Source organism: Cavia porcellus, unplaced genomic scaffold (assembly GCF_034190915.1).
Source record: "Cavia porcellus strain 051 isolate PalLab524CR breed Dunkin Hartley unplaced genomic scaffold, mCavPor4.1 scaffold_9, whole genome shotgun sequence".
NCBI lineage: Eukaryota > Metazoa > Chordata > Mammalia > Rodentia > Caviidae > Cavia > Cavia porcellus.
This window is the reverse complement of record NW_026947492.1, coordinates 308573-336510: the sequence shown is the minus strand read 5'-3', so window position 1 is coordinate 336510 and position 27938 is coordinate 308573. Positions and strand designations below refer to the sequence as shown.

At 36.0% G+C, this 27938-nt stretch overlaps 1 protein-coding gene across 3 annotated transcripts in view; it reads right to left on the bottom strand.

Annotated features, from left to right (window-relative positions):
- The window catches only part of Elmod1 (ELMO domain containing 1), a 59723-nt gene that overhangs the window by 6834 nt on the left and 24951 nt on the right, over positions 1-27938 (bottom strand). Inside the window, exons 2-11 of one of the 3 annotated variants that reach the window (XM_063255694.1) lie at positions 25220-25325; positions 21294-21439; positions 20949-20977; positions 19892-19989; positions 17255-17384; positions 11340-11473; positions 7210-7278; positions 6719-6742; positions 3694-3744; positions 2540-2673 (exon numbers count right to left, since the gene is read on the bottom strand). In XM_063255694.1, coding sequence (XP_063111764.1) covers positions 2540-2673; positions 3694-3744; positions 6719-6742; positions 7210-7278; positions 11340-11473; positions 17255-17384; positions 19892-19989; positions 20949-20977; positions 21294-21438 — 814 coding nt within the window. In that variant the 5' untranslated portion in view covers position 21439; positions 25220-25325. The remainder of the gene's footprint in view (positions 1-2539; positions 2674-3693; positions 3745-6718; positions 6743-7209; positions 7279-11339; positions 11474-17254; positions 17385-19891; positions 19990-20948; positions 20978-21293; positions 21440-25219; positions 25326-27938) is intronic. The other 2 variants (XM_063255693.1, XM_063255695.1) reach the window with 2 other exon arrangements.

Below are 27938 nucleotides of genomic sequence, written 5' to 3'. Positions count from 1 at the left end.
TTCCAAATCTACAGATTGAGTCCTCTAGTTCTTCAGAGCTCCAATGCCTTACATTATTAGGTTGTTCACTCTCTGGCTCCCTATGGATTTCCCAAAAGGAATTTATCTTCAGTTTGTCTAAATTTAAACTCCTTCTATTTTCCCTTAAAATTGTTTCCATGATTTCTCTAAAGAGCATGGAAACATAGAATATAGTAAATATAAAGGGCAAAGGAAACATAGAATGAAGTCTTATTTAGCTGCAAACTCATACTCTTTAATGAGATAATGCCAAGCTCTTCAGGACCTGCCCCAATTCTGCTCTTACATTTCCAGCATCATCCCCTTCTCACACGCTCAGCTCTGTTCCTTGGATTGCCTCTCTCTCTTTTGCATTATGGTCTTTGCCCTTGTTACTTCCTTGGGCTAGGCCACTCAACCACCACTGCTTTATTTACCACTATTCAAACTTCAGACCTCACTGAAAATGGTATTTGCTTTGAGAAACTTTCCTTGATTTTCATACAGTGAACTATGACAGCTTTAGGCTTTCACTACTTTTAAAAATGGCAACTTTTCTTCCTCAATACAAAACTTTTCCCACTATGTATTAATTATTTATTTAGATGCCTGTCTGCCTTATTTTTATTATTGTTATTTGTCTTTTTGAGACAGGGTCTCTCTACGCAATTCAGGCAGGCCTTGAGCTCACTTTGTAGCTTAGGCTGGTCTCGAACTCCCAACGATCCTCCTGCCTCAGCCTCCCAAATGCTGGGATTACAGGCATGAGCCACCACGCCCGGCTTCTGTCTGCCTTATTACAAAGCCTGATCTACAGCAAAATTTTAATTTCGTTGGCCATGTCAGAGTTGTTATGGGAGTAAATATAATCATCTAACTGTCAAAATAAAAGCTTTAATTGTTATGCAAAGAACTTACATCTGTTAGGTCATAAAGTATATACATCTTTAAATTTCCTTTTCATCTACGTTATGGATATACATTGTTCAGAGCTGAACAGTTTAACAAGTGCCATTACAAAAGTACAATGAAAAGGTTGCGGCCTCCTCTGCCTTCAGTCCTGCATTTTGACTCTTTCAGCTGACTATGTTGACTGTTGAGCGCTATAATTCTAATACACCTTCCACACTTGATGTTTTTTAAGATTTAGCACCCTTTCACCTTCTAACCACATGCTCACTTGTTCTCTTACTCTTGTTTTATTACCCAGAACTAACAACTGCATTCTTGTCTATTTGCTAAGTTTCCCACTTAAGTTAACCTTAAACCATCTTCCAAGTACTGTATAACAACGTCCCCTGAATACATTCAAACACGGTAATAGTGTATCCATTTCATATTCTTCAAAGTCTCCTAGAGGCTTGTGATCTGCTAAATCCAGATTTGTTCTTTTCAGCCTATTCCACAGATATGATTTTGGGCCCTTTCTTCATCTTAATCCTGGAGATTCCCTTTTCTTTTCCTTTTTGGATCTATTTATTTCTTTTGGGATTATTCTTTAATTTTGTGGAAATGTATTTTTCAGGAGCTTCTTGATAAAGGTACAAGACGGTAAAATGTTTAAGGCCTTTCACTAAAAAGTCTTCATTCTATTTCAATATTTAATTGATAAATCAGCTTAAGAATAGAATTCTAAACTGGAAATCATATTTCCCTTATATTTTCTTAAATTTCTGCCAAACTTATTCCACAGTCAGGGGTTGGAGGTTTAGCTCAGCAAATAAGTACCTGTCTGGCAAGCTGAGGTTGTGACTTTGATCCCCGGTACCAAAAAAAAAAAAGGATACAAAATTATTCCATTGTGTTTTAGAAGACAATGTTGCTGTTGACAAGTCAAAGTCACCTTAACTCCAAATTCTTGTATGATAGCTTTGGAAAACTTCAGGGTTATCTCTTCCCAGTGTCATAACATTTCTTGATAATGTGAAGTTGAGTGTGTGCCACTTTTAATTGATTTTATTGGTGCTTACTAGTTTAAATATGAAAATCCACCCTCCAATTCTGAAAATTTTTCTTAACATATCTTTTGATTGTTACTTTTTAGTTTTCACTTTTTTTGACACTCCCATTCTTCAGACATGAGACTTCCTAGGATGGCCCCTTGATTTTTCACCCTTTACTTTTCACCTTTAATTAGTGTCTTACTGGTTTACTTTCTGGGCAAAGTTTCTACCTGTTCTTCTGATCTTGGAGATTTCTTTTTTGCCAATACACAAACCACAGTCAACCCAAGTAGTCTTCAGAGCTATAATGTTCAATGCTGTGCTATGCTAGATCAGAGGGAGACCCCTGTGATATATTTAGGTCAAACCAGAAGATGATACAATGGTGATCATGCAAGAGTTGGCAAGGAGAAAAATTCATGGTATTTGGAAGACAAGTAGGTTTTTGAGTGAGAAAATAAGCAAACAAAAACCTGGAATCAAAGGAAGAACCAAAGGCCCCAAAGCAGCCAAGTCCCAGAAATGTCCAAGTGTTGCCCCTTGTCTGAAGTGCTGTATAGAAACCCATGTTTATAACTACATCGCAGGACACTTACAGAATGTTTGCTGGAAGTGAGACAGTGTCGGAGCTTCGGGGGCGATGTTGTAGAAATGGGTTTTTAGAGCTCCACTGAGCAGAAGATTATAAGCCAGATCAGTTATATTGATGCCCACAATTGCAAAGGAGTACCTGCAAAGTGACAAATGCAAAACCAGTGGTGTATATGGGAAATAAGTGCTTCAAAATGATAACCTGAGTTTTAAATCCCTATTGAATTTTCCATGGCCCATTGCTCTTCCCTTGCTGCTCAATCAAAACCTTAACTTTTTAATTTTATCATAAAATTTCAGTAATGTGTAGCAAGAGAACTGAAAATTTATATACTTTGATTTGGTAATTCCACTTCCAACATACAACAGATACAAGGGACAAAACTTTATATATAAAGATATTCATTACAATATTATTTGTAAAGGCAAAATGCAGAAACTATTCAACTATTCTAAAGAAGACTACAGAAATAAATTATGGTAATCTCATATAACATTATAGTTGATTAAAACTGTATTTTTCTAAGATACAAAATGTTATGGGTAGATAAGCCAAGTTCTTTTATATACACATATGTGCAGAAAAAAGGCCAAAATGAAATGTCACAAAATATTAATATGACTTTGCAAGAGTAATAAGGTTGGGGTGTTTTTTTGTGGTTTACTTTCTATAATAAGTCATTCATTGATTTTCAAATGAGAAAAATTTAAGCATGTTAGCACAAAGAATATTTAGTAGGCCCTTTTCCACATGTCTATTAAAAGGAAATTGAGCTCTCAAATTTTCTCTGCTACTATTACTCCAGCACAGAAATATCTTTAGATGAAATAGATATTATTAAAAACTTCTGAAGTAAATTTTTATCTAATAGCCCAATACTTGAGAAGAATCTTTAAAAGAAAATTACCAAATAGAACTCTAATGATTTCTGAAAATCATTTCCACACAGTCATAACTTTCTATATATTACCAGTTGATTACAAAGTAACCAACAAATAAATCTAAAAACACAAAAATCACTCCTTTTAAAAATCTGAATGAATTACATATTTCCATAAGAAAAAGTAGAATTTCATCTATGTTATTGTTTACAGTACTTTCAGGACATTGCTGCTTTGTCTGGATCAGTCTGTAACACGTGTGAGATCTCACACTTACCCAATTGCTTTATCCAACTTTTTCTTCTCCCATTCTGCTTTGCTGAATTTGCTGGATGAATGAAGAGAGTAAACAAATAAACAAACACAGTTGATCTTTAGTTGATAATTCTCTTCTAATGCTTATGTTAAAACTGTTAACTACATGTAGAGATGTCCGTGTTCCAGTTATTCAGCACTAATCAATTTGAGTTTAAATGGAGTTCAGCAATGGATTATTTAAAGCCTTGCTATTTACCTCCTATGTACTTTATTACAGCAGTGGGAGACAGTGCTAAAGCCAAATGCTGTGATTCTCTTTTACTTTATCATTAATTATCAAACACCACCTCCTCTGTGAATGCTTGCCTGGCACCTCTCCCTCCTCTAACTAGCTCTGCCGCCTCACACTTTCATGACTCCTAGCTGGGCTTTGTCTCATTTTTATCTCACATAATTTATGCTACTCAGCTTTACTAGTGATGTCTCCTTATTTGTGGTTACTTACAGGACATGGTAGCTCAAAAAGATTGGATCCCTTTGTCCAGGAAAAACGAACAGAAAACTTAAAATGTAACAGTCAGATACCAAATAAAAGTTCAGTGATAAATAAATATATGAGTTAGCAAAAGGAGGAAGGAAAGTTGGTTGGCTTTTTAAAATTCTATTCCAACAAACTCTATGGCATTTAATCTGGCTACGCTGTCAGTCAAACATTAACCATCCCATTGTAATCTGTTTTATAATTTGAACTTCTGAAAAAAACTGTCTGCAGGAACAGTTCTATCATGATGCATTCTGAAAGCTGCCTGCTTTACATTCTGTTATTTTGTGTACTTGCATATCCACCCCACTCCCATTATGCTTCAAGCTGCCAATGTCTTGCAGGCAGCAACAACATTCTGCTCTTCTTAGTGAATGATACAACTTTTTCTTAGTGTTTTACACAGAAATTGTAGGTTAGTAAGAAATTTTAAAACTATAGTTACAGATACATGGCTTCCATCTAGGTAGGAGTGAGTTCTCCATAATGTATGGCAGATATTGCATTACAAAACATGCAGGTAATACACACAGCACATAAGCACAAAAACATTATGCAGATCTGACATATAACTAAGTGTGCTTTCTAGTCTGCAAATGACTGGGTATAATTCAAAGTAACTGCTTTTAATACATGTTAAAAATGGCCACCTGTTTTGAAAGTATAACATCTAACCAACAAATCACACAGCCAAAAAAGATCAGGAGATTTTTGCCTTAAACACTCACGTACAAAATAAAAAGAATTACATTTAAATTTTTTTTAATGTAGGAAATTATAAACATCTATTTTCCTTTCAACAAAGCTTTTTGCATTTTGTTTTCTGGGTTTTTTTCGGAGTACCAGGGATCAAACTCATGACCTTGCACTTGCCAGGTAGGCGCTTGTGCCGCTGAGCTAAACCTCCAGCTGAATAAAACTTTTTAAGTACATATATATCTATATTTGTTAGATTAAAATTTTATCTACAAGGAACTTTCAAATAACTATCACTTATTTCATTATACATTGGAACTCTAACGGTGGTTCAAAAAGATTGGATCCTTTTCTTCAGGAAAAACAAATAGCAAACTTAAAAACCAACAGTCAAAATTTGCCTCTTAAAATTGACTGTACTTTTATTCTGGAAGCACTTCTGTACTCTACAGATGGACATTTCAAGAGCAGTCACGTGTCATGCTTGTTGAAAGCCAGACAGGAAAGAGCTTTCTGTAGTAAATAATGTCTTCTCATTGTTGAACAGCTGAAATATTCAGGGCCCGACGGAACTGAAGTTGATACTGCAATTGTTTAATATACTTCTGTCAGACATCAGTGAAGAAGGATAGTAGATTTTAAAAATATTCTGTTTTGTATACAGTGACATTTACAATCAATTCGAAACAATCAATACCTGAGCTTCATTTCTTTAATTGTGCTGTAGCCTGTGGGATACAGCATGCAATTCTGTTTCCATGCTTATGCACATACACACAACACACACAAATTCTAGTCTCTTCTTAAGGAGTAGTTACACAGACTTTCAACTCCTCACTGATGACTGACGTAGGAAGTACAAAAATAAAATCTTTCTTTGAGATTGGCTCACAGAAAAAATTAATCTTCTTTCAATAGTTAATCATAAAACATTTTAAGATTGTTGTTATTTCCCATGGATCATAGAGGATTCATGTCTTCTGGTTGATGTTCCACCAGGAAATGCAACCTGAGAGCACACACAGACTCTGCCAACTTTGGAGAGTAAAGATGCTCTACGCTACAGAAATATGCAATTGAGAAGATGCAGTTTAAAATTTAAAACAGCTTGATTTTAACCACATACTATACCAAGAAACAGTTAAGTGATTTTCTTAAAATAAGTAAAACTAAATGAACTTTTCTTAATTTATAAAATATTTTAAATTTAAATTTGGGAAAGTATAATGTGATTTAATGAACCTTAGATAAATGAAGATTACAACAGTAAGGTGGGTGAAAAATAAGTAAAGCTATTCATGAATTTTGAGGATGTTATGCATAAACATTTATATTTGTTTAGACAACAAGAACACTAAAAACTAACCTACCATAATGCTAGAAGAAAAAAAAATATACAAAATCATGACTACAAAATAACATAACTCCTTATAACAGCTACTAACACACACACCCATACATTACTAGGATGGCAAAGTTTTTCTGTCTGACAGATTTCCATATAAAACATCTTTCTTGGAAATCAGGTCATGCGTGGTAAGTTGTTTGCTCTATTGGTGAAGGATGCAAAATATTCCTCCCATCAGTCACAGTTAGGGCTGAAGAAAGGTTCTTTGACATTTTCCATCAGATTAGTATAATCTGTTTTTCAGTTCATTAAAACACAGTCTCCAAATAATTAATCCTATTAGATAAAAGGTTGGGAAATATTCATTTTGGGAACATTTTCATTAATCTACATTTCTGTCAAAATTCTAAAACTCATTTTAAAACAAAAGCAATAAAACACAAATGCAAAGCAAAATACCTTATTTCCTCTTTAGTGATATCCCTTCATGCATTCAGTTAAAGAAAAAAATTTAGTCAGGTAAATGAAAAGGCAAATAATTTAGGATCTTAATTTAAAAACAAATAAACAAAGAAACACCTCAGTGATTCCAGACTTTCTCAGCCGGTCCCTGACTTTGTAAGGTCCATTCTCCCTGCTATTCTCCACTCACATTCCTTGCCTTTAAATTTTTTCTCTCAAAACTTGTCATTTGTTCATGCCTATTTCTCAATCTTCCCAGACACCAGTGACACCAGTGACATTACAGTGACATTTTGCACCCTAAATCCTGGAACATGCTTCGAGTTTTAACCCCCTTAAATGGTATTTACTAAGAGGGTTTGTTTGAAGAGCTGAAGTCTCATTTTTGGTAGGCTGACTCTCCTGGTAATCTATACTATTGATTTACATGTAAGATGATCTTTACCTAATCCAATAAGCCTAATCTGTCTTTTATTTTCAACATTTACCTGCATTTTGGATGAAGAGAGTCGGAGAGGACCTGCTGAGCTGCTGTAGCATCCTTTTCTGCAAAATATCTGCAGTTGGAAGGGGAAAAAATAAAATCATAACTCTGTACCTGCTGAATACATTCACTTTAATTCAATTTGAAGTCATTTTAGATTCCGAGATGGATACCTGTATAAGACTGTTACTTGTTTCAGTTCCTCCACAGAACAACTTTTCACGATAGATTTTTTCCAAATATAACTTGGTAGGGTGGTTGTGAGACACACCCAGCTCTAGGAATGTACTCAATAGATTTGAAGATCTAGCTATGAGTTATGCTGTTCTTCAGAGAGCCAAGTATATTTTCATCAAAAGTTATAGGGAAGGGGATCAAGCAGCTCAGCATTTGAAAGCCTCAGAAGCCTGAGGGAAAGAACCTGTTGAGGGGCTGTGACAGCCAAAGGGCAGAGAGAACGAATTCCAGGAAGTGTGCAAAGCTACATTTCAAACTTTTCTTGGAGGATAGTCACCGGATGCTTGAATAGAAAAATGTTAATGGGGATTTCAGATGTTAAAAAATTACAATTGTTTTTGGGAGAAAGGGGACGATAAAGTTTCTAATAAATAGAAAAGATCATTCTCAAAAAGTTTTTCTAAAGACAATAATAAAATAAAACTATAGCATACATTATTGAATTTGGCTGGGCACATAGCTGAGCTGTAGAGTACTTGCCTAGCAGCATGAAGCCTGGGTTTGATCCTTAGTACTACAAAAGAAAATAAAAAGCATAAATCAGAGGGTAAAACAACTTTGAATATTCCCTCAGAATATTTCAAACCAATCAGCAATTTTAACATGTTTGTGATTAATTAAATCAAGTTTTTTTTAATTTCATACTTTAGTTGGTCATCTGAATTTCTTCTTTAATATTGTGTCTCTTCATATTTTGGGGGGCAGTAATACAACTATTGTTAGGTAGGATAAAGAATCCTATAGAGAATAATAAATCTACTATAAAACATTTATATATCAATCTCATTTTACTTTATGTGCCATCTTACAGAAATTTTCAATTTTAATGTATGAAATTTATTAATTCTTCTTCAGTTGATGCTTTTTGCTTCAGTCTGTCTTTGAGAGAGTCTACCTTACTCAAATATCTTACAGATTTCCTCTTAAAGGTCAGATCGACTTGCTTTTGACTTCCAGGTTGTGAGCTGATGTGATGCAGAGATTTTCTAAATGGAAGGTCAGTTTTCCCAGTTCCAGCTATTCAAAAGCCAGTGTTTCTCCACAATTATAACACTAACTTAGTCATTAAAATCTACTTTGTAGTCATTCACATTACATGGTAATGTAGCATTGCAAACATTTCCTAGAAATCGAGTGATGACTATACTTTCCAAATTTAAAGACAAAAATCTAGGGCGAAAAATGAGATGTCACAAAAAATAGCTAAGGTTTAGTTTTTTTAAAAAAACACATCATTCTCCTCACTAATAGGGTGGTGTCAAAGGACAGAAGAATCAACTTGAAATGATTCCCTTTGGTTTGAGAAATATTGATTAGACATGATAAATTTAAATATGAACAAATAATGAGTGCAATTAGTTCAATCATAGTAAATATAAAAACATAGGAAGTTAATAAAAAATTATTAAAATGAAGAGAGTAAAAATAATTTTAATTAGGAAATTCCAAATAGGAAAATTGGGCTAAGTAAAGTCTAACAGAATTAGAAAAGCACTTTTTGCACAAACTATTAGTGGCTCAGTGAATATTGAGGGAGGAAGAAAGAACGATGATAGGTTTACAATCCAGCCATCAGTCTGCAATGCCTCTGCCCCATCACAGCACAGGGGTGAGAGTGGAGGGGCCATGAGGCCTCCCACTGTCATATCACGTTGAATCTCCTGAAGCCTTGCCAAATGTCTCAGTTTTGGGTGGGGGGGTGTTAAGAACAAGCAGACAGATCCAGACTGTGGGACATTTTATAAGACAAATGACCTGAAATCTTCCCCAGGTTTGTGACATGTGAGAGAGGTCAAACAGAAAGAACAGAGGACATTGGTAATTTAAAAACACCCTAGGAACATATTAACAAAGGATAATGTGTAGATCTTATACAGGATTGCATCTGAACAAAACCAGTTATTAAAAAAGGACCATATTTATTTATTTACTTACTTTTTAGTTTTTAAAAAGCAAAACAGAAAAAAGGCTATAAATAATATAGAACTTCAAAAAATGACAGTAAGAAATCAACACTAGGGGCTGGGGGTTTATAGCTCAGTGGCATAAATGCCTGCTTGGCAAATGCGAGGTCATGAGTTCAATCCCCGGCACCAGAAAAAAAAAGTCTCAGATATATATAACTACAAACATGTATATATACATATATCAACACTAATTAATATAGTACATATTGTTATCTTAGAAGTATTTTTTCAAGTTATAAAATCGAAGCATAAAAAGTGAACAGATAATCAAATAATTATAGCACAAACTATTCTTTTTGATGAACTAAGAGAATTAGCAGTATGGTTATCTATCTTGCACACTTAAATATACATACAGTTATATGTGTATACCTACAAATTGTTCTTTCTTTTTAAGCAAAAAGGCCATTTTTGAGAGACTGCAATTTGAACATGGTCTAGATATAGATTGTTAGGAGTGGCATAAATGATGTGGATATTTTTTACAGTTACATATTGAAATATGAAGAGTGCTGAAGTAATCAGAGGCTACCATGAGAACAAAAGGCAGGTGAAGTCCTGGATCCCCAACCCGTGACTCATTAAAAGCATGATTTGTATATTCTTCTGAGGCAGTCAGGATTTAAAAGCTGCTTTTGCAAATAAAAACAAAACAGAAAACAGTAACAATTCATTCGGGGCTACAGAAGCCCAATGGATTAAAAAACAAACGAACAAACAAACAAACAAATAGACTTGAACTTTGTTATAGTTTAGATATTCCCCAAAACTTTCATATGCTCAAAGGCAGGGCTTTTAGAAGGTGACAGAGCCATGGAGGCACTATATGCATCAGTGGGTTCCACTAGTAGTAAGTTCAGCAGCTGACTGTGCTGCTAAGTGGTGGGCATTCTTAGAAGTGAGTCCCTGGGGTTGTATACTGCAAAAGTTTATTTCCTTCCTTGGCTTCTCCTTCCATGCTCTGTTTCCTGACCACTGTCATGTGAGCAGCTCCTCGCTAGGCTCTTCCATCCCGCAGTTTCTGCCTTGGAGTGGGCCAATCATGCATGGGTTGATACCTCTAAAACTGTGAGCCAAAATAAACCTTTACTCCTTTCATTTGTGGGTAAATGGCACTGTGCCTCAGTATCAAGGAAAGTAACCTAGTCAGGCTTTATTTTGTATCTGTCTCCTTTATTAACTTAAAACTTCCGGTGCTTAAGATCCCTGCTTAACAATGCATAAGAGTATGTCAGTCAATTAGGGAGTGTCTGCTTAAAAACTGGCATAGGAAGTTAATTAGCCCTGAATTTTCATAACCTATTTTATCCCTTTTCAGGACTGAGAACATCAAGGTAAGAGATTTAGAGACATTCAACTACAGACAGAAGTCAATGCTCTAAACATTGCCATGACCTTGAATTCCAGCAGAGCTGCCATAAAACAGAATTCCCCAAGCAGAGACAATCATCACAGCGGGGGTAGATTGCCACCTCAAGCCACGAAAACTTCTCCAGTACTGTCTCAGTGAAACTATAATTGATAATAACTCCAACTCCATAAAGGCTGGTTCCTCTCCTTCATTGGATGTTTAGTTTGCTCTTCTTCATCAGAGCTGTGCCCCTCCTGAACTCCTCAAGCTGAAGTCATTTCCCCATTTTTGCTTGTTCTTTCTTTCTAACAAATCAGCCTACATCTCTCACAGACATATCCAGAAACGCTTTTCTGTGACACCACGTCAAGAACCTCTCTGGGTTGAGGTCCCCATCTCTTTACAGTGACCTCTTCAGACTGTCCATTGACAAAATGACAAACAGGGTAGAATGTTCTCTTGGAGTCTTCTGGGAGTGACTTTTAGAACTAGTAACTAACTCCATTTTGTCTTTTTCAGATGAGAAGCACTGATGGTTAGAAAATACTCTAACACTTGACTATTTTTCATTTTACTTACTGCAAATTGCACAGTCCCAGAAGTCCCATTCCTCGAAAATCTGTTTTAGGATCATCACCTTGGAAACCAATTTCACACCACTGCTTAGAAATCCGGGATTCCAGTGGAGTATTTGGCTTCAAGAATTGCCATAACTAGAAACAAAAGAGAATCAATTATCTTGGCAATATATATACACAAATACTCTTTCCTATTGTTTTAAATTTTGTAGACTACATTATTAGAAGAGGTTTACAATATATGCAAATATATTATAATCAAAATCTGATCATCTTTCAGGTATCTGTTACAGCAGTTCACAAAGTATGGGATGAAGGACCACTACAGATACCCAAGATCTTTTCAGCCTGGGTGGCAAAAAAAACAACTCTGTTTCATAATAAAAGTAAGAGGATATTTGTCTTTTTACTCCCATCTTAGGAGTGGACAAAATTTTCCAGAAGTTGCACCATTAGTGTTTCCTTGCTCTGAAGGTAATGGAGTCTGTGCTATATATTTTAGTTCTTTAAACCTTTCAAATCATAAATTAGGCATGTAGGTAGGCAAATAATCTCATCCACACACAAAAAGCTATCTGGGCTGTCTAAAATATTTAAGAGTAGAAAAGGAAAGGGAGAAGAGAGCGAATCTTGAAGCCGTCTACTATTCAATTCCTCAGAAAATGCCTTTCTAACATTATGCCTCAACTTTTAGCAGCACTCTTAACAAAAAGAAAAGTGGGCTGACTTGAGTATCATTTCCTGGGATTTGCTTTTATTATTATCATACTTGAGACTTTACATTATCATATGGCTGAACAAAGCATATTAATAAATATGAAATACATTGTCATCTTTAAGAGTTACCTCAAGGAATTTCAATTAAAATCAATCATCTACTAATAGGAAAATACGAATTCTAAGTATTTTACTTTTTATTGCTTAATAAAATGGTTTTATGTTTTAAGTTTCCCTAAAAAGCTACATTTAGTTTATGTTATTACCTGACAAAGACTGAGACTCATAATTGTATAAATATCCAATGCTTCAAGTATTGTTCCTAATGTAGGTGGGCATATAAGTACACTTTTTGTTATATCTTCATTAGAGACAAACTATAAACAGAAATGCTCTATTTCCTTATAACTATTTCAAAAATAATTCAACTTTGAAAGTGTTTATTATACATTTTATGGATTTTTAAAGCTTCCACTGAGCAGTGACAAAACTACCTTGCTTTATGGTGAACTTTCACACATCTGATACAGGATAAAACAATATTTGATGACAGAAAATACTAAAACATAAAAGCTTGCAGTTTATTTTCTTTCATTATGGTTATTTTAGACATCTAAAATTACTATGGACATTACACAGTATTTTATGTTACTAGTATAGTAGGCAAATTCAATTTATCTAAAGGGCAAGAGAAAAACTTTAGAAAAAAATTCAGTAAACCTGTCATACTTGAAAGCAAAATATCAAACGTGGGTATACAAAATCTCCTTTTATATTCATAGAAGAATTTGCTAGAGCTCTGCCTGCATAAAAAACAGAAACTTTATCAGAGAGATTAGGTAATGAGAGGCCAGGTAATACCACAGGGAAAAGTCAGATTCTAAAAATCCTTTAGAAACTGATTTGGTTATTGCCAAAATGGAGAGAGGCAGCAAAAAGGAGACAAAACATAAAGCTCCTAATATTCATTTGAATAACTTGAAGAAATCTCAGAGTCTACACAGTTAATAAATACCTGGTTTCATTCCAGGGAGTGGAATAACATGGCAAAAACAAGCAATGCATTTTGTAGGTAGTTGAAAAATGTCATTCATTAGGTGGAAGAGTAAAAAGTTTGAATAATAAAATGCTTTAAAAAGAAAATCCTTTTTAATAATTGCAGGTATTAGCACACTAGACTAATGGCTAAAATATGTTCTTGTATAAATTGTTAGTCCATTTACTTTAGAAAGGGTCACTTTCTGAGAAGATGAAAGAAAGCCTATTATGGTGAAATCCTTATATGAAGTACAAGTCTGGGTATATTTCTGCTAAGATTTCTTGAACAATTTTTCTTCTGATGGAGTGGTTCTACTCTGAAAAAGTAAGGACAGGAGGCAGGCTGTCTCTCCAAGATAAGGTAATTTCTTGTACTCAGAAACTGACTTTAAACCTGACTCAGGTGATGCCCCTTAGTGGGGGGCTCTGAGGAGCCTAATCCCCTGCAACTCTGCTCCTGGGAGTGGCGTTATTACACAGCCACCAGGACTGGGTGCTGAAAGTGGGGTGTCGGGAGGCATCAGGTTAGGAAGACAGCTGCCTGAGGCAGAGGACAAGCTTCAGTGTGTGAGCTGCACTGAGCCATTGTGATCCAGCTGTGGCTTTCTCTTCCCTTTGAACCAAGCCTTTACACAGCTCGACTGGGACGCTGCTGTCTCGTCTCAGGTCTGCAGCACACAGAAAGGGGGTGGCCACCTGTTCAGCTTGAGTCAGGGTGTTCTTGAAGAACCTGCTTTTCACAGTAGTCACAATAGGACTGTGTCTTCCCATCAATAAAGGAGAGATGAGGTGTGATTGTTATTAAGTGAATCCACCTAAAAATCTGCCTTCATTTTAATCTGGTTAGAAATTGTAACAGAAACATCTACTTGGGTAGCTCAAGGTAACACTGTTATATGAACATGGTACTCTTATTCAACTTAATCTTAGCCTATGTGCAAATGATCATAAAATCTGGAGTTTTTTTATACATTAGGACAGAAATCATCATTGATAATGTTCTCATCCTCTCCTGAGGCAAAGCCCTTGAATTATTTGACAATATATTAATTGAGCTTATAAATCAGTTGCCCACCAAACTTTGTGAAGAACCAGATGGTAAATATTTTGGGCTCTGTGGGCTATATGGTTCCTGTTGTAACCAATTCATTTTGCTTTGGTAGTAGGTTAGCAGCCAGAGACTACACAAAAATGAGTGCAATGTGGCTTTGTTTCAGTAAAAAATTACTTATAAAAATGGATGGCAAAGGGTCAGGGATTTAGCTCAGCAGTGTAACTGCCTGGCTGGCAAGCACAAGGTTGTGAGTTTGATCCTTGGTACAAAAAAAAAAAAAAAAAAAAAAAAAGGATGGCAAGCCAAACTTGGATCCCAGTTCTTGGCTTGCTGATTCCGGCTCTAAACAATTTTGTGGAGTCCATAGCAAGCATATTACAATATATCTTTAAAATGAAGAAGCCCAACCACATGTCATGGATCGGCCCCCCTGGAAATGCAAGGCATGGTTTCTATCTCAAGGAATAATACAGTGCAGTAGCTAAAAGCCCTTTCTAACCCTATGAGTTTGCACAGTTGATCAGTTGCTCAGCCTCAATTTCCTCACCTGAAAAGCAGGATAATACCAGTATATCAACACAAAGGTATTGTGGCAACTAGATGAAAAGTGGTGTAAAACACTTATGATGACTAGTACACACCAAACACCCACTAAATGTTTTATTATTACTGCTTTTATTATTATCATACTTGAAATTTACATAAGCTCAAGAGAAAAATAAAGATCTTACTCCTGTGTTTGCTTGGGGAGACCAGAGAAGATTTCAAAATTCAGTAAGTAATGATTTAAGAAATGAGCTGATTGCTGCTATACGAATAATGGGTAGCAGAGATAACAGCATCAGGAGGTTCCCAGGCATACAGGATGATGCAGCCTATTCTGGGTCACAGTGACTGATGGCGCACGGTAGAAATATTTAGTGGGAAGGCAAAAGCAGCAGCTCAGGAAATAGCATTGGAAAAGGGCCAAAATGTCATAATGGGTAAATGGGCTTTCTTCTATAGGACATAGGAAGCTTGTATAACCTAGGGAATAACATAACTCAATCTGTGTCTTAGAAAAATATCTCTAGCAGTATTTTATAAGAGAGAAGAGAAAAGTCTAATGGTTAGTGGGCAGAATTACAAGGCTATAACAGCCCAAATTGGAGGTGATGGCTAGAATAAGACAATGGACATGGAAAACTTAGATACTTTGGGGCGCTCTAAGCATAAGATTTAGAAATTTTTGTAGATGCAGAATATATCCCAACTAGACTGTAAGCCCAGCATGAGCAGAAAAGATGACTTTCTTCAAGGTTCCCAACCCGCGGTGGGCAGCTCTAGCTTTATCACTTACCACATGAGTATTCGGAATTAGAAACTAGACCAAAATGCTTTCCATTTTCTCACCTCTAAAATAAAGATAACAAGCATTACTTTGCCAACCTATCTGTGCCTATGAAAAGGATACACACGTATAGTGAAACCATAATCACTGATAGAATAATTTTATAATGTTTCTTAATCTGTAGCTAATAGCCTACAGTAACTCATGAATTCACTCAGATTCATTAAAAACCTACCACGTGCAAGCACACAGAACAGAGCATCTAAAGATATTGCACAGTAGGCACTCAAAAGTCACTAGTAATTCTGAGGGTGTCTCAGCCATTCTAAAGAATTGTTGAGGCACTGTGACCAGTCTGCTATCACCTTTTTTCACTTTCGCTCATCTTTTAGTTCCTACTGCTTTTTCACTTGACTACCTCTATCAGAAAATGGTCAGGAAAAAAAGGCAATAAAAGGAGATGGAACTCAGCTAAAATTAAACAGAGCAAAAAGGGTAGAAGAAAAACTATTTCCAAATACAAGGCCTCTTTAATTTAATGACTCACATCAGATCCAACACTAATTAGTAGAGACAAATGAATCATTTGCTTAAGTACATACATACACAAAACATAAACTCATTTGCACAAAACACAGTAAGATATATTTTAAAAACTACATCACTTACTGAACATTTTCCCACAAAACAAAGTTAAAGCAGCCAAGCAAATGCATCCTCCCAATTTTGTTAGCATCTTTTGAATTCTAGGAAAAGGCAAACAAGCACTCTTATCCTAAAAAGCATCTATTTTTCAGAAGGGAATGTATACAACAAGATTTCAGGTAAGTAGTTATAAAGGTTCCTAGGTTGGTTTTAATTTTTTCTTTGGTAATTCCTTTAATTCAAAATTCAGTTTTTGGGGGAAAGTTCAGTAATGTTGCATAATCCACCATCAGATCCTACAGTTGTTTTGTTTCGTTTTCCAGTGCTGGAGATGGAACTCAGGGTCTTACCCATGCGAGGCAAGCTGATCTACTACTGAGCCACACACTGGCTCCCTGTAAGGTCTTTTTTTGTTCGTTTTGTTTTTTTGTTTGTTTGTTTGTTTTTTGAGACAGGGTCTTCTATGTAGCTCAGACTAACCTTGAACTCACTATATAGTCCAGGCTGGCCTTGAACTTGTGGCAATCCTCCAGCCTCAGTCTCCTGAGTGCTGAGATTATAGGCATGTGCCACTATGCCTGGTGCCTATGAGATTTTTAGTATTCTTCTTTTTTAATGTTTTTCTTTCCTTTAAGATGGGCCAGGAGTATTTATGATTCCATATTATATCTTCATATTAATATGTCAAACATAAACCTTTACATCCTCTTTGAACACTCTCCAAGTTACATGAATAAATAATCAGCATTAGAGTCTTGGGTAATTTCCCTAGAGGGCTATTGCTTAAGCAGAAGTGAACTTCATCTTTGATATGTATTAAAAGTCATAAGTGAAAACCTCAGGATGCTCTTTAACAAATGTTTTCCTCCTATTGACTTTCAACACTTGTGAAACAATCCAAAGTTGAAGCAAATCAGAAGGCCCACCAAAATCACTTCTGATGCTTTCTCCGACACTGGCTTTTATGGTGAAAAATTTAGCAGCAACCTCTGAATCAGCAACAATACTTGGCCTTATCAACCAGCCAGAGTGAGTGTGTCTTACTCACCCATGCGTCCCCAGTGTTTAGGTGCTGTCAGGGCCATGGGGGGGGGGTCAGCTGACAAGTGAACTAATATCTACAGGGACTAACCTTCAAAAGCATTTCTTCATGCTGGGGATTATCAGAATCATAGGGCTCTTTGCGCAGCTTTTCCACATCTGCAATAAGATTTCTGTAGCCCACAATTTGCAGAAGGCAAGCCTGAAGAGAGATTCCCAGCCTAAGGTGTTCAAGAAGAAAACAAACACACACAAAAAACAAAACATGTATGTTTGGCACTTGCTCACTTGATATGAGGAAATAGATCTTTTCATATTAATACAATAGTCAGGAAATTGCTCAAATGGATCAGTATAGTAGAAGCACAATTTTTACTGAAGCTCCATGTGGTTGCATAACTTGGCTATATTTTTTTCTCTCATTCTTTTTTTTCTTAAGCTGAATGACAAGTTTGGCTTAAAAAATAAGGTCACTCTTTATGAAGGCAACTTGAAAGTAAGATGTAGAAAATACAGTTATAATAGGTTCTTACAGATCATTTAGGGCTCCTATGCTGGAAAATCAGAATCATTTCCAAAGAATGGGTATGAAAATGGGGTGGAGAGAGGGAGAGAGGGAAGCAACAAGGGGGGGGGAGAGAGAGAGAGAAAGGAGGCAGACTTGCCTTCTGTGGTTTTATAAAAGAAAATTTTCAAAGTGAGTGAAGCAAAATATCTTCTTGGGAATAGCTCTGACAGACAAGGCAGTAGCAAGACAGAAGCCACAACTTTTTAAAATTTCCCATCATATTCTGACCACTCTACTTGTCTGAGCAATTTTTTCTGCTGAAACAAATCTGCTTTTGCATATTACCACTGTTCTATGCTTATTGCCCTAGGAACCATGTACCTGGAGCATCAACCACATTGTTATAAATTAGTTATAAATTAACTGAGGCGTCACCATACTGTTCTATATGCGTCATCTTGCGGTGTCAACCACTGTTCCCTTTGTGAGAGACAAATGTTCCTGGAATTAGCAGACCAAGGGCTGTAACTTAAGAAAAAAAAAAAGGACTAACCACCAACTACAAAATGTCTCTGACCTCAAGCAAAGGGGAACAAAGGCCTTGCTAATTCCTGCTCTGTCAACACCACTCAGTTAATGTGCTATAAAAATCTGTCAAAATTCTGACTCAGTTGCAGTTTTGCAAACTCCATCTGCTCTGTGCTGCTGGGTACCAGCTTAAATAAAGCGCTCTTTTACAGACGTCTTGCCCCATCCCTCTTCTTGACAACAGACAACATCATGGGGCTTGTTTTTTTGGGGGGGGTACAACAACCACATGGTTCAAATTCTACCTTTCTTCTGCCATGATTCCTTATTTTAAGATAGCAATTCTTTCTTCTAGTCTCATTGCCAGGGTTTAAAGATATTCCCTATTCCTTCAATTCCCTCTCATGGATATGGTTTTCAGCTACTGCACTGTCTTGCTGAGTCTGCTCTGAATGCATACTATTTGATTGACATCCCTCTGAAACTTATCACTAGAACAGGAAACTATTTGGCAATCAAACACACAGAGAACCATCACTTCTCTGTTGAGAGAACAGATATAGGAAAGATTTGCTCTCATATCTAATTCAACCTCTAAATATGACTATATGACTAATATATTCCTCATGCCTAGTTGTCTTAAATTCAACATAATTTAGAATAAATTGCCTTCTTATCACCTTCCTAAAGGAGTAAAATATATGTCAGAAGTTGAAAAAATACGTTTACTACATAATTGCATAAATTCTAATGACTAAGGCAAAGGCAGCTAATTATCTGAAATGGCTACAGAAGAATTCTATCGAAACCAGGTGCAAGTGGAGTTTTTGTGATGAGCACCTGAATAGTTAGTACCTAGAATCCTTCCAAGAGGCAGATCTATGCCAAGAATGCTCTGTGATTCTCTTCAACTCCAGCTCCCTATCCTTGATAATTAAAAGCCTTCCTCAGTGGTAATTTCTGTTCTCATGCAGGCAGAAATAAAAGATAGTTTGACAGTTACCAAACTAAAGCAGTCTTTAAATGTATTTGCACTTGAAATTTATTCTACCCAATGTCCTTGGCCCCAAATTTTACTGAAAAATTCCTGTACCCAATGGAAAATATAAAGCTAATTTTAAAAGTCACGAACACTGCCAAGTGCATTTTAATACTTCCAAGATGAGCAGAATAAATTATAAAGTTTTAAAGTCTTCACAGAAAAAACATCTCTTCCTCCCACACATATTCATCTTCTTGACAAGCAGGTAGGAGCTGCCTCTAAGATTATCTGTCTGTCATGAAAGAATATTCATGAGAAAACTGAGGGAGTATTCTAGATGGAGCATAATCAGCTTAGGTGCCTTTGTGATTTGAACATTTACAGTTAACATGAAACAATGGCATTACAGAGTGCTGATGAAGGGGCTTATTTATCTCCTATTCCAATATCAACAGCATCCATCCCATTTCTGACATTCACTACATTGTGGAAGCATAAGAATAGACCACAACGAAGTACAAAGTTACTGCCAATTGCAAACATGAAAAAACACAGTTTTTTCTTACTGTTCATCAGAAAGTCAAAATGCCACAGATGATTATTTCAGGAAGAGAAGGAAGGAGAGGGAGAGTGAAAGGGAGAAAGATAAACACTAAGTATGCGGCTTTGTGGCTTGTGCTCTGTATTTCTCACATAAGAAACATTCTTACTGTGGATTTATGTCGGGGTTAATTTTTTTCAGTTCCATGATGTCTTCTATAGTTTTTTCAATTGCATCAGGGTGAACACTCACGGAAGTCTGCAACAGCTGGAAAACATGTTTCAATCAGTTCCCCTTTCACTAACCAATGGCTTACACAGTGTCTACTGGGATGGAGGTTACAAGCAGTTGTACAAGAGCTTCTATATGAAGGTCTAAGCTAAAAGCAAACATTATTTTAGTGTACTTGAATTCTAATGAATTTGAATCTTTCATGTTTAGGGTGGAGCTATCTTCCTGATTAAGGTATTTAATGCAGAGCAAACAAACACTCATAAAGCTTTGGTTTTGGTTTTACTATTGTCACCTGTTTCCAGCCACTTATGCTGCAATGTTAAATTTTCTTTCCTTGCCCAATTTAGTTCCTGTCTTTAATAGACTTCATGTCTATACTGAAGTGTCAGAAACATGGGACATGGAGATTTAGCCTCAAGGATATCAAAATTAAATACTATAGAAAATTACCAAGAATCTTAAAAAAGAAAATATATTTTTCTTTGATGAGATGTTTAACTATGAGCTATAAAATGTAACACAGTGGATCCCTGGATTTTATTAGAAACTATGAAATATAAAGCTAAATGATTTAGATACTGAAGAAATACTAGAGAATACTATTCCTGTATCTAGGGATTTTTTTTATAATTTTGGAGAAGATATTAAAAAATGTTAATTTGCTGGGTATAGTGGCACATGCCTCAAATCTCAGCACGTGGGAAGCTGAGGCAGAAGGATCATCAGGAGTTCAAGGCTACCTTGAACAACATAAATGAGACCCTGTCTCAAAAAATAGCAAACAATAAAGGGCTAATTCAACAATGAAGCAATAAATCTGCCTAGAAATTCACAGGTAAAATGTCTAGTGGTTTATGACAGATAAATGATTCTCTCTTCTCAGCTTGCATTAGTTGTTAGTCAATATATCTGTTTCTTAAACTGTTTACTTTTCATAATAGAAACATGCCTATGAAAAGTTGCTGAAAAAATGAGACAATAATTTTACTTACCTTACTTTTGGAATCCCTCAGTGAAGTTTCTGTTAAAGTGACAAAAAAAGTCATTCAAAATGAATTTTGTAAAATTGGCTTAAAATTACTGTACTAGAACATAAAATTGTATTCTACATTCCACCAACTAGCAGGTCATTGCAAATTTAAGCCCCACCCGAGCAACATACAGAGATTCTGTTCTTAAGTAAAACAAAACAAATCAAAACAATGCCTAGGGATATAATGCATTGATAGAAAATTCTCTTGCATTCACAAGGCCCTAGGGTCAATCCTAGTATTGGAAAAACAAACCAACAAAAAAACCAGCTCTGCACTTTGCTTACTTGTTTGTTTCATGCTTACCAATTTTCATGGTTCTTGAAGCTCCAGGTTTAGTACTGTAACAAATTCGTTGCAGTTCACATCTTCCAGTTAGCTTCCTCATTACAAATTTCAGACAACGCCACAAAAATTTACAGTAAAAATACAGGCATACCTGGATCAACATTCTGTGAAAAACAAAAGAAAGCACCTTCCAATAGAACTCTAGAAGAGCAAGCAGCCATCACTAGCAAGACAGCCCAGGAAAAAAGGAATCAGTGGTTAGATATTGGGATTTGCAAGCACAGTTTTATGTTCCTATCTTACTGTATTTACTGGAGCTACACTTATAATTATGACTCCTGATAACCCCGTTCTAGTAAGTTCTATATTCCAGAAAACAGCTGGGGAAACAGCTGGGAATCTTTGATTTTCCACTTCCATCTAAAACACTTTGGAAATAAACCAGATCCAGAAAAATGGCACCTTTTAATATAGCTTGTTACAATTGCTTCTCCATAGTCATGAGGAAGAAAGTCCTATCACCTGCCTGCGCGGACAGACTCTCAGCTCTGTCTTGTTTTTTTTTAAGCTCTTCCTAGTGCCCTTTATTTTTTTAGCCACTTCTACACCTATATTTGTTTTTCCTTGGCCTCTCTCCTTCTGCTTTCCCGGAGGCACTGTGGTCCTCTGGAGGCCTTGGCTACCTAGCTACCTGCCCAGCTCCTGACACTCCTCACACTTGCTGGAAAGCCTCCCCAATGACTCAGGATTCTCATTCTCCTCAGAGATGAAATTCTCTGATTCAAACTTTTCAGAAACTCTGTCTCTACAGAGTCTGTTCTTAACTCTTGCTAAAGCAAGTTTTCTTTACTGTACATCCTACCTCAATCCAATAACATCTCAACAAATTTATGAACTAGCAATCACAGTCTCAAAATGCCTGAAAAGCTTCAGGGACATAGCAGGCCTGTCCCCCAGAACTTACATTCAACCTGTTTTCTCTTCACACGACCATTGCTAAGAAGAAAATATTTTAATTACTTCTCATGGGTGTAATCTCTAAGTTTTTTTCTCAAATGCTCACTGATTCTCCCCAATTCTTAAGAGTAATACGATCTAGGGTCATTTAGGTCAATTAAAGCAGCTAATGATTTCAACAATGTGATCCATTCCCTAAATGAACCAATAGATTGGCTTTATTTATTTGTTCTAATTGCTCTGATGCTGATAGCTTAGAAAAGACTGTGTTAAAAATAAAAGTGTTAACAGTCCTATTTGTACAAAGGCACAGGGTTTAATATCTTATAAATGCCAAGGGAATGGAAAAAATAGTAGAAAAACAAAGCTAATATGGGAATAAAATTATTTTCTAAAAGAATAATATGAAAATGTCCATGATATGTTTATCAAGCAGAGGTTACAAAGGCATCTATAGAATGACCTAATTTCCTTTAAAAAATAAATACTGATATTTAAACAAGGGTAAAGAAAAGACAGGTAGGATACAACAAAAATATCATAGAGGTATCACTAGGTAAGGAAGTTATCAGGTGCTATTGGGAGGCCACAGGACCTTTCAGGTGGGACCTAGCGAGAGTCCATTAAGTCTTTGAGTGTATGCCTTTTAAGGGAACTGTTGAATCCAACCCTTCCCTCATTCTCTTTTGCTTCCTGGCTGTGATGTAAATGGTTGTTTTGCCATATACTTCTATCATGTGCTGCCTTGTTGCGGGCCAAAAAATCAAGAGAGCCAACCCATCCAGCACTGAAACCTCCCAAACCATGAGCCAAAATAAATCTTTTCTTTTTCTAATGATTATCTCAGTTAATCTTTTCTTTTTCTAATGATTATCTCAGTTATTTGTTATGGTAAGGAAAAGGCAATTCACACAGGGAACATATTTTTATATGCCTTACTTAGGATACAGATTAAGCCATGAAATACTTGTACAGGTCTGTACAAAGACATGGCTTGAGTCTTAGAAATGTCAACCCAGCTGGCATGAAGTGTTTTTATGTACAGTGTATTACAGCTAGAGTCCAGCTGTAACTTCTCCCACTGGCCTCCTTGTATATAAAAAGTACCTGTGTTGCAGTTTTGCATCATTGTAACTTTACATAAAAGAAGAAAAGATATTCCATGCTCTGTGTAGTTTTATCTTTCCTTTTAAAAATTCCCCTGGGGATTCTCATGCTGGTAAATACAGTGAAACCCAGCAGCACTCCATACTGGTGCTTAGGGATGAAGCATCATTTTTGAGGAGTCACCATTCTGAATGGGGTGACACCCCTATCCCATAAGAACATAAACAATGTCACAAAGCATAAAAAAGAAATGTTCATTTAAATTCTGAAATGACATTTATATATACTGCTTACCCTCTGGAATTTCTAGGCCAGCAATTCTGATGATGCCATTTATTATCCAAGGTATATTTTAAAAATTTTCCTTCTTTTTCTAATGTGCCGACAAGCTCATAAATATTTCACAAAGGCCATCTTGTCATGGGTAAGTATGTAGTTAGATTCACAGTTAAGTATATTTTCATGCTATGCTAAATACTGAATTTTACAATCTAGATCATTGAATCAATATTTTGAAAGATGTAATTTATTTTTTATTTAGGTCATATCTGATCCAGGCAACAGATGGTCAGAAGTGCAAACACCACAGTTATCCTTATTGTGGAAAAACTATTTCAATGATACAAATAACTTGCTTCCTCATGAAAGGATCGGATCAGCATAACTTACATATGTACAATTGAGGATGACTCTACATGAGTGCATGTCTTAAATCTTTTGTACCTACAGAAGTCCCAAAGTCATAAAGTTCATGGGAAAACTGCTGAGGATTAAAAGCAGAATGATAAAAATGGTTAAATAGTTTGAGTGATTGTTAAATCAGTTTGGTATGTTTAACTTGAAAAGGAGAAACTAGGAAATAGACCTGTAAATGCTCTTGAGCTAATCAGTGGTTGGTTTAAGCAGGAAAGCAGGAAAAAGGAAGGAAGGGAGGGAGAGATGAATGTTTCTCTCCTGAGTTTAAGGACTCTTGGATTTACTGTATCCTTTCATCTTTGTGATTTTCTTTGTTTTACACCTTTGCTTCTGACTGCATTCTCTGAGAGGGGGCATTATGAATACACTCATAAGACAGACTCCGTTTGCTTTCCTGTGCACAGACTCTCGTTCCATCATTCTGATCCATAACCTGCCTACCACCTGAAGCCAGGTATTTCTACCTGGGCTCTCTTTTCTGTCACCCTGAAACAGCAAATCAATAAAGCTTAGTTTTAACTGAGGCAACATTGGCTTGTTTTCTTCTTAACCCTGGCTTTAGTATTCTCAGTTCTGATGGAAGATACTCAAGTCCCTATTAAAGTCTGTTCGAATTTTAAGTTCTAATAGCTCAATTCTGAAGATGAGGAAGAGAGAGCACTGATTGCCATCTCCCTGTTTCCACTCATTACATGCATAGGAAGCAGGTACTTTGCATTTGTTTCAGGTTTTTGATTGTGTTCCAAAGAGTTGAAGGAGGCATTCTTAAGACGAATGTCTTGCTTAAGCCTGGGGAAAATCTGATTCAATCATAGCAGCTACTACAACGCACATTTCCAAAGCCAATTATTAATACACTGTTAATGCCATTTTTTTACTATGCTGCAGAGTGAAGTTTATAACTGAGTTCACAGAAGTTTTCTTCCATAAAGCAATTATGACCATGTTTATTATTCAATATTCATTCTCTAGCTTGAACCAGAATAGCCATCCATGTAAATTATTCAAAATGCATCATTTCTCTGCCACCAAATAACAGTGCGGCCCTGTCTTGTACTGCTTTGTTAGAGGAATCCATTCATCAGGCTGCTACCTCAGACACAGAAGGTTCACCTAGGACCATGTGGCACCTTGCCTGAGGGTGAGGGGTGTGGAAACCGTGCAATACTACTCTGCCATCTTACATTTGTGACTCTGGTGTCTTCTTTTGTAATAATAAGAGAAAAGTAGCTTATTTTGAGCAATTTCAATGAATGTGCTAACGAAAGTCAGTTCTTGCTTGAAGAAGTCCTGTAATAAATAAGAAGGACACTCTTGGTGAGAAAACAAATGTATAAAAAACAAAAACCAACTCCCATTTCTTGACTCAATCCCAGTTTCCCCAAATGAAACACTTTTTACCTAAATGACTACAAAGAAGAGCTAGCTGCTCAATGTTTTCAGCATTGCACAGACTTTCTAAAGTGACAAGTTTTTTAAATTTTTCCACTGAAGTTCCTGATTACAGGTACTGGCAATTGGGGAATTACTGTATGAAAAGTTTGGCCTACTAAATGAGACCAACTCTATAGTCAATTTTCTACCAAGAATACAGACTGCATGGACAGGAAATATGACATCATACAAAAAAATAAAGTGTTTTTCTAGAAAAACAAATGTTTCCCTCCCATAGAAAAGAGAGAGGCCCAAGACCCTATACTCAGGTAGAGTAGGGTCTCATGTGTATTCTCACTATTTATCTGAAGAGATCACAATGTCTCCTAAAAGGAAAAATTAAGTGGGTTAATGGATAAATATTATACATCAATGTTATTATGAATTCTATTGCTATAATAAAGGTCACTATTTTTACTTTCTAGGGAAGTTTTACCTGTGAGCTTAGAGTATATTAGCTGAACATGAGATAATTAAAATAATAAATTAATTAATGGTTTATCTTTTTGCTTGAAAGAAAAAGGAAAAACAGGTTTACTAGTGATAATATTATTCAGATTAAAAATTAGATTCTAAAATACATTTATTGTATGAAATTTACTTTTAAAAATCAAACCTTTATGCTTTTTGGATAATATTTATAAGAACAAGTAGCACAACCATTTCACATTTACAATATCAAAAATATTTAATTGTAATCTCAAATGTAAATAAAGATTTGGTAAATTAAGATTTCTAAAATTAAACCAAAACTAAATAAATATATAAATGAAAGGTAGTTATCAAAGGGTAACATTAATGCTCCATCATCCATTATAAACTTCAAAATTTTCTATAGGACATAAAGAAAGGGATTGTTATTATTATAGATTTCTTGCCTAATACAATATTTTAAAACTGTAAGTCCTCAGGTTAAAAGATATTATCAGAATTATGAATAAATTAATTTATGAATTAATTATAAAATTAATTATGAATAAATTAATTTATGTCAAGTTAAGGACCTAGAGGAGTTGAAGGAAAGAGATCTCAAATGAATTGTGTGCAAAGTAGAAATGATAACTAAAAGGTTGTGTACTGATTCCTTCAATGAAATGAACATAAAGTAAAATGGGCAATATCATAAAGGAGAGTAAGGATTGTGACAGTGGGAAAAGTGACATAAGCCATGAAATTAATTTCATTGCAATCATGTGGCACCCTTGTCCATGGGTACTTACAGTCTAATAAGAAAAATGACAAGAAAAACAAAGTTCAAAAACAGTGAGATAGGGCCAGGGAGATAGCTCAGTGGCACAGTGCCCACTTGGCAAGCACAAAGTCCTGAATCTGATTGGTACCAAAAAGACCAAACCAAGACAAAACAAAAAGCCAAGTGAAATAATCCTAGAGTGTTAGAGAGAGGGGAGATACAGCCTCTTCCTTGGAGACTGGACAGAAATGCTAACACATGGTTGTTGTACAAGAAGAGCAAGAATTGCCTGGAAAATCATCATGCCTTACTTCAGAACAAAAGGAAATTTTCCAATGGACACAAAAGTAAAGTTCAAAGCAACATTCATTGGATGTCCGTGACTTTCACTGATTTTGCTGCTACACTGTAGGAAGGGATTAATAAACAGTGACGTGGCCAAAGAATTGGCCTTGAAAAGTTGAGGGAAGTCACAGGGTGTAGATAAGGAAGCCCTATAAGGATCTCTTGCAAACGGCTCAATGGCAAACAGCAGGCTCTGGGGAGGTCATCTATAAGAAACTGCTCAGGAAAGGTACAGGTCAATAGATTTTAACAAGAGCATGCAGGCTGAGCATACTTGTAATCCCAATGCTTGGACGGCTAAAGCAGGAGGATTGAGAGCTCAAGGCCAGCCTGGGGAACGCAGCATGTTCAAGTCCAGTTTGGACATCTATCTGTCAAGGCTGTCTTAGCTAATACCTAAAACATCTAAAGAACTAAAAAAATCAGATCACCCAAATTTAAAGACCCAATCCAAAAATGAGATCAATATACACTTCTCAGATGAAAAAATACAAATGGCAAATAAATACATGAAAAAATGTTCAACATCACTGGTCATTTGAGAGATGAAAATTAAAACAATGCTGAGATTCCATCACACTTTAGAAAAAATGGCTATCATCAAGAAATCAACCAATAACAAATGTTGGAGGAGCTATGGGGGAAAAGGAACCCCTCTACATAGTTGGTGGGAGTGCAGACTGGTGCGATCACTGTGGGAATCAGTGTGGAGAGTCCCTAAAACACTAGGATTTGAGGTCCTGTTTGACCCAGTTACTCCACTGCTGGATATCTTCCCTGTAGAATTAAAATTATACCACAACAATAAATGCACACCCATGCTTACAGCAGCACAATTTTTAATAGCTAAATCTTGGAAACAACCCAAATACCCATCAACAGAGGAATGGATTTTAAAAGGTAGGTTTTTTTTTTTTAATACAATGGAGTAC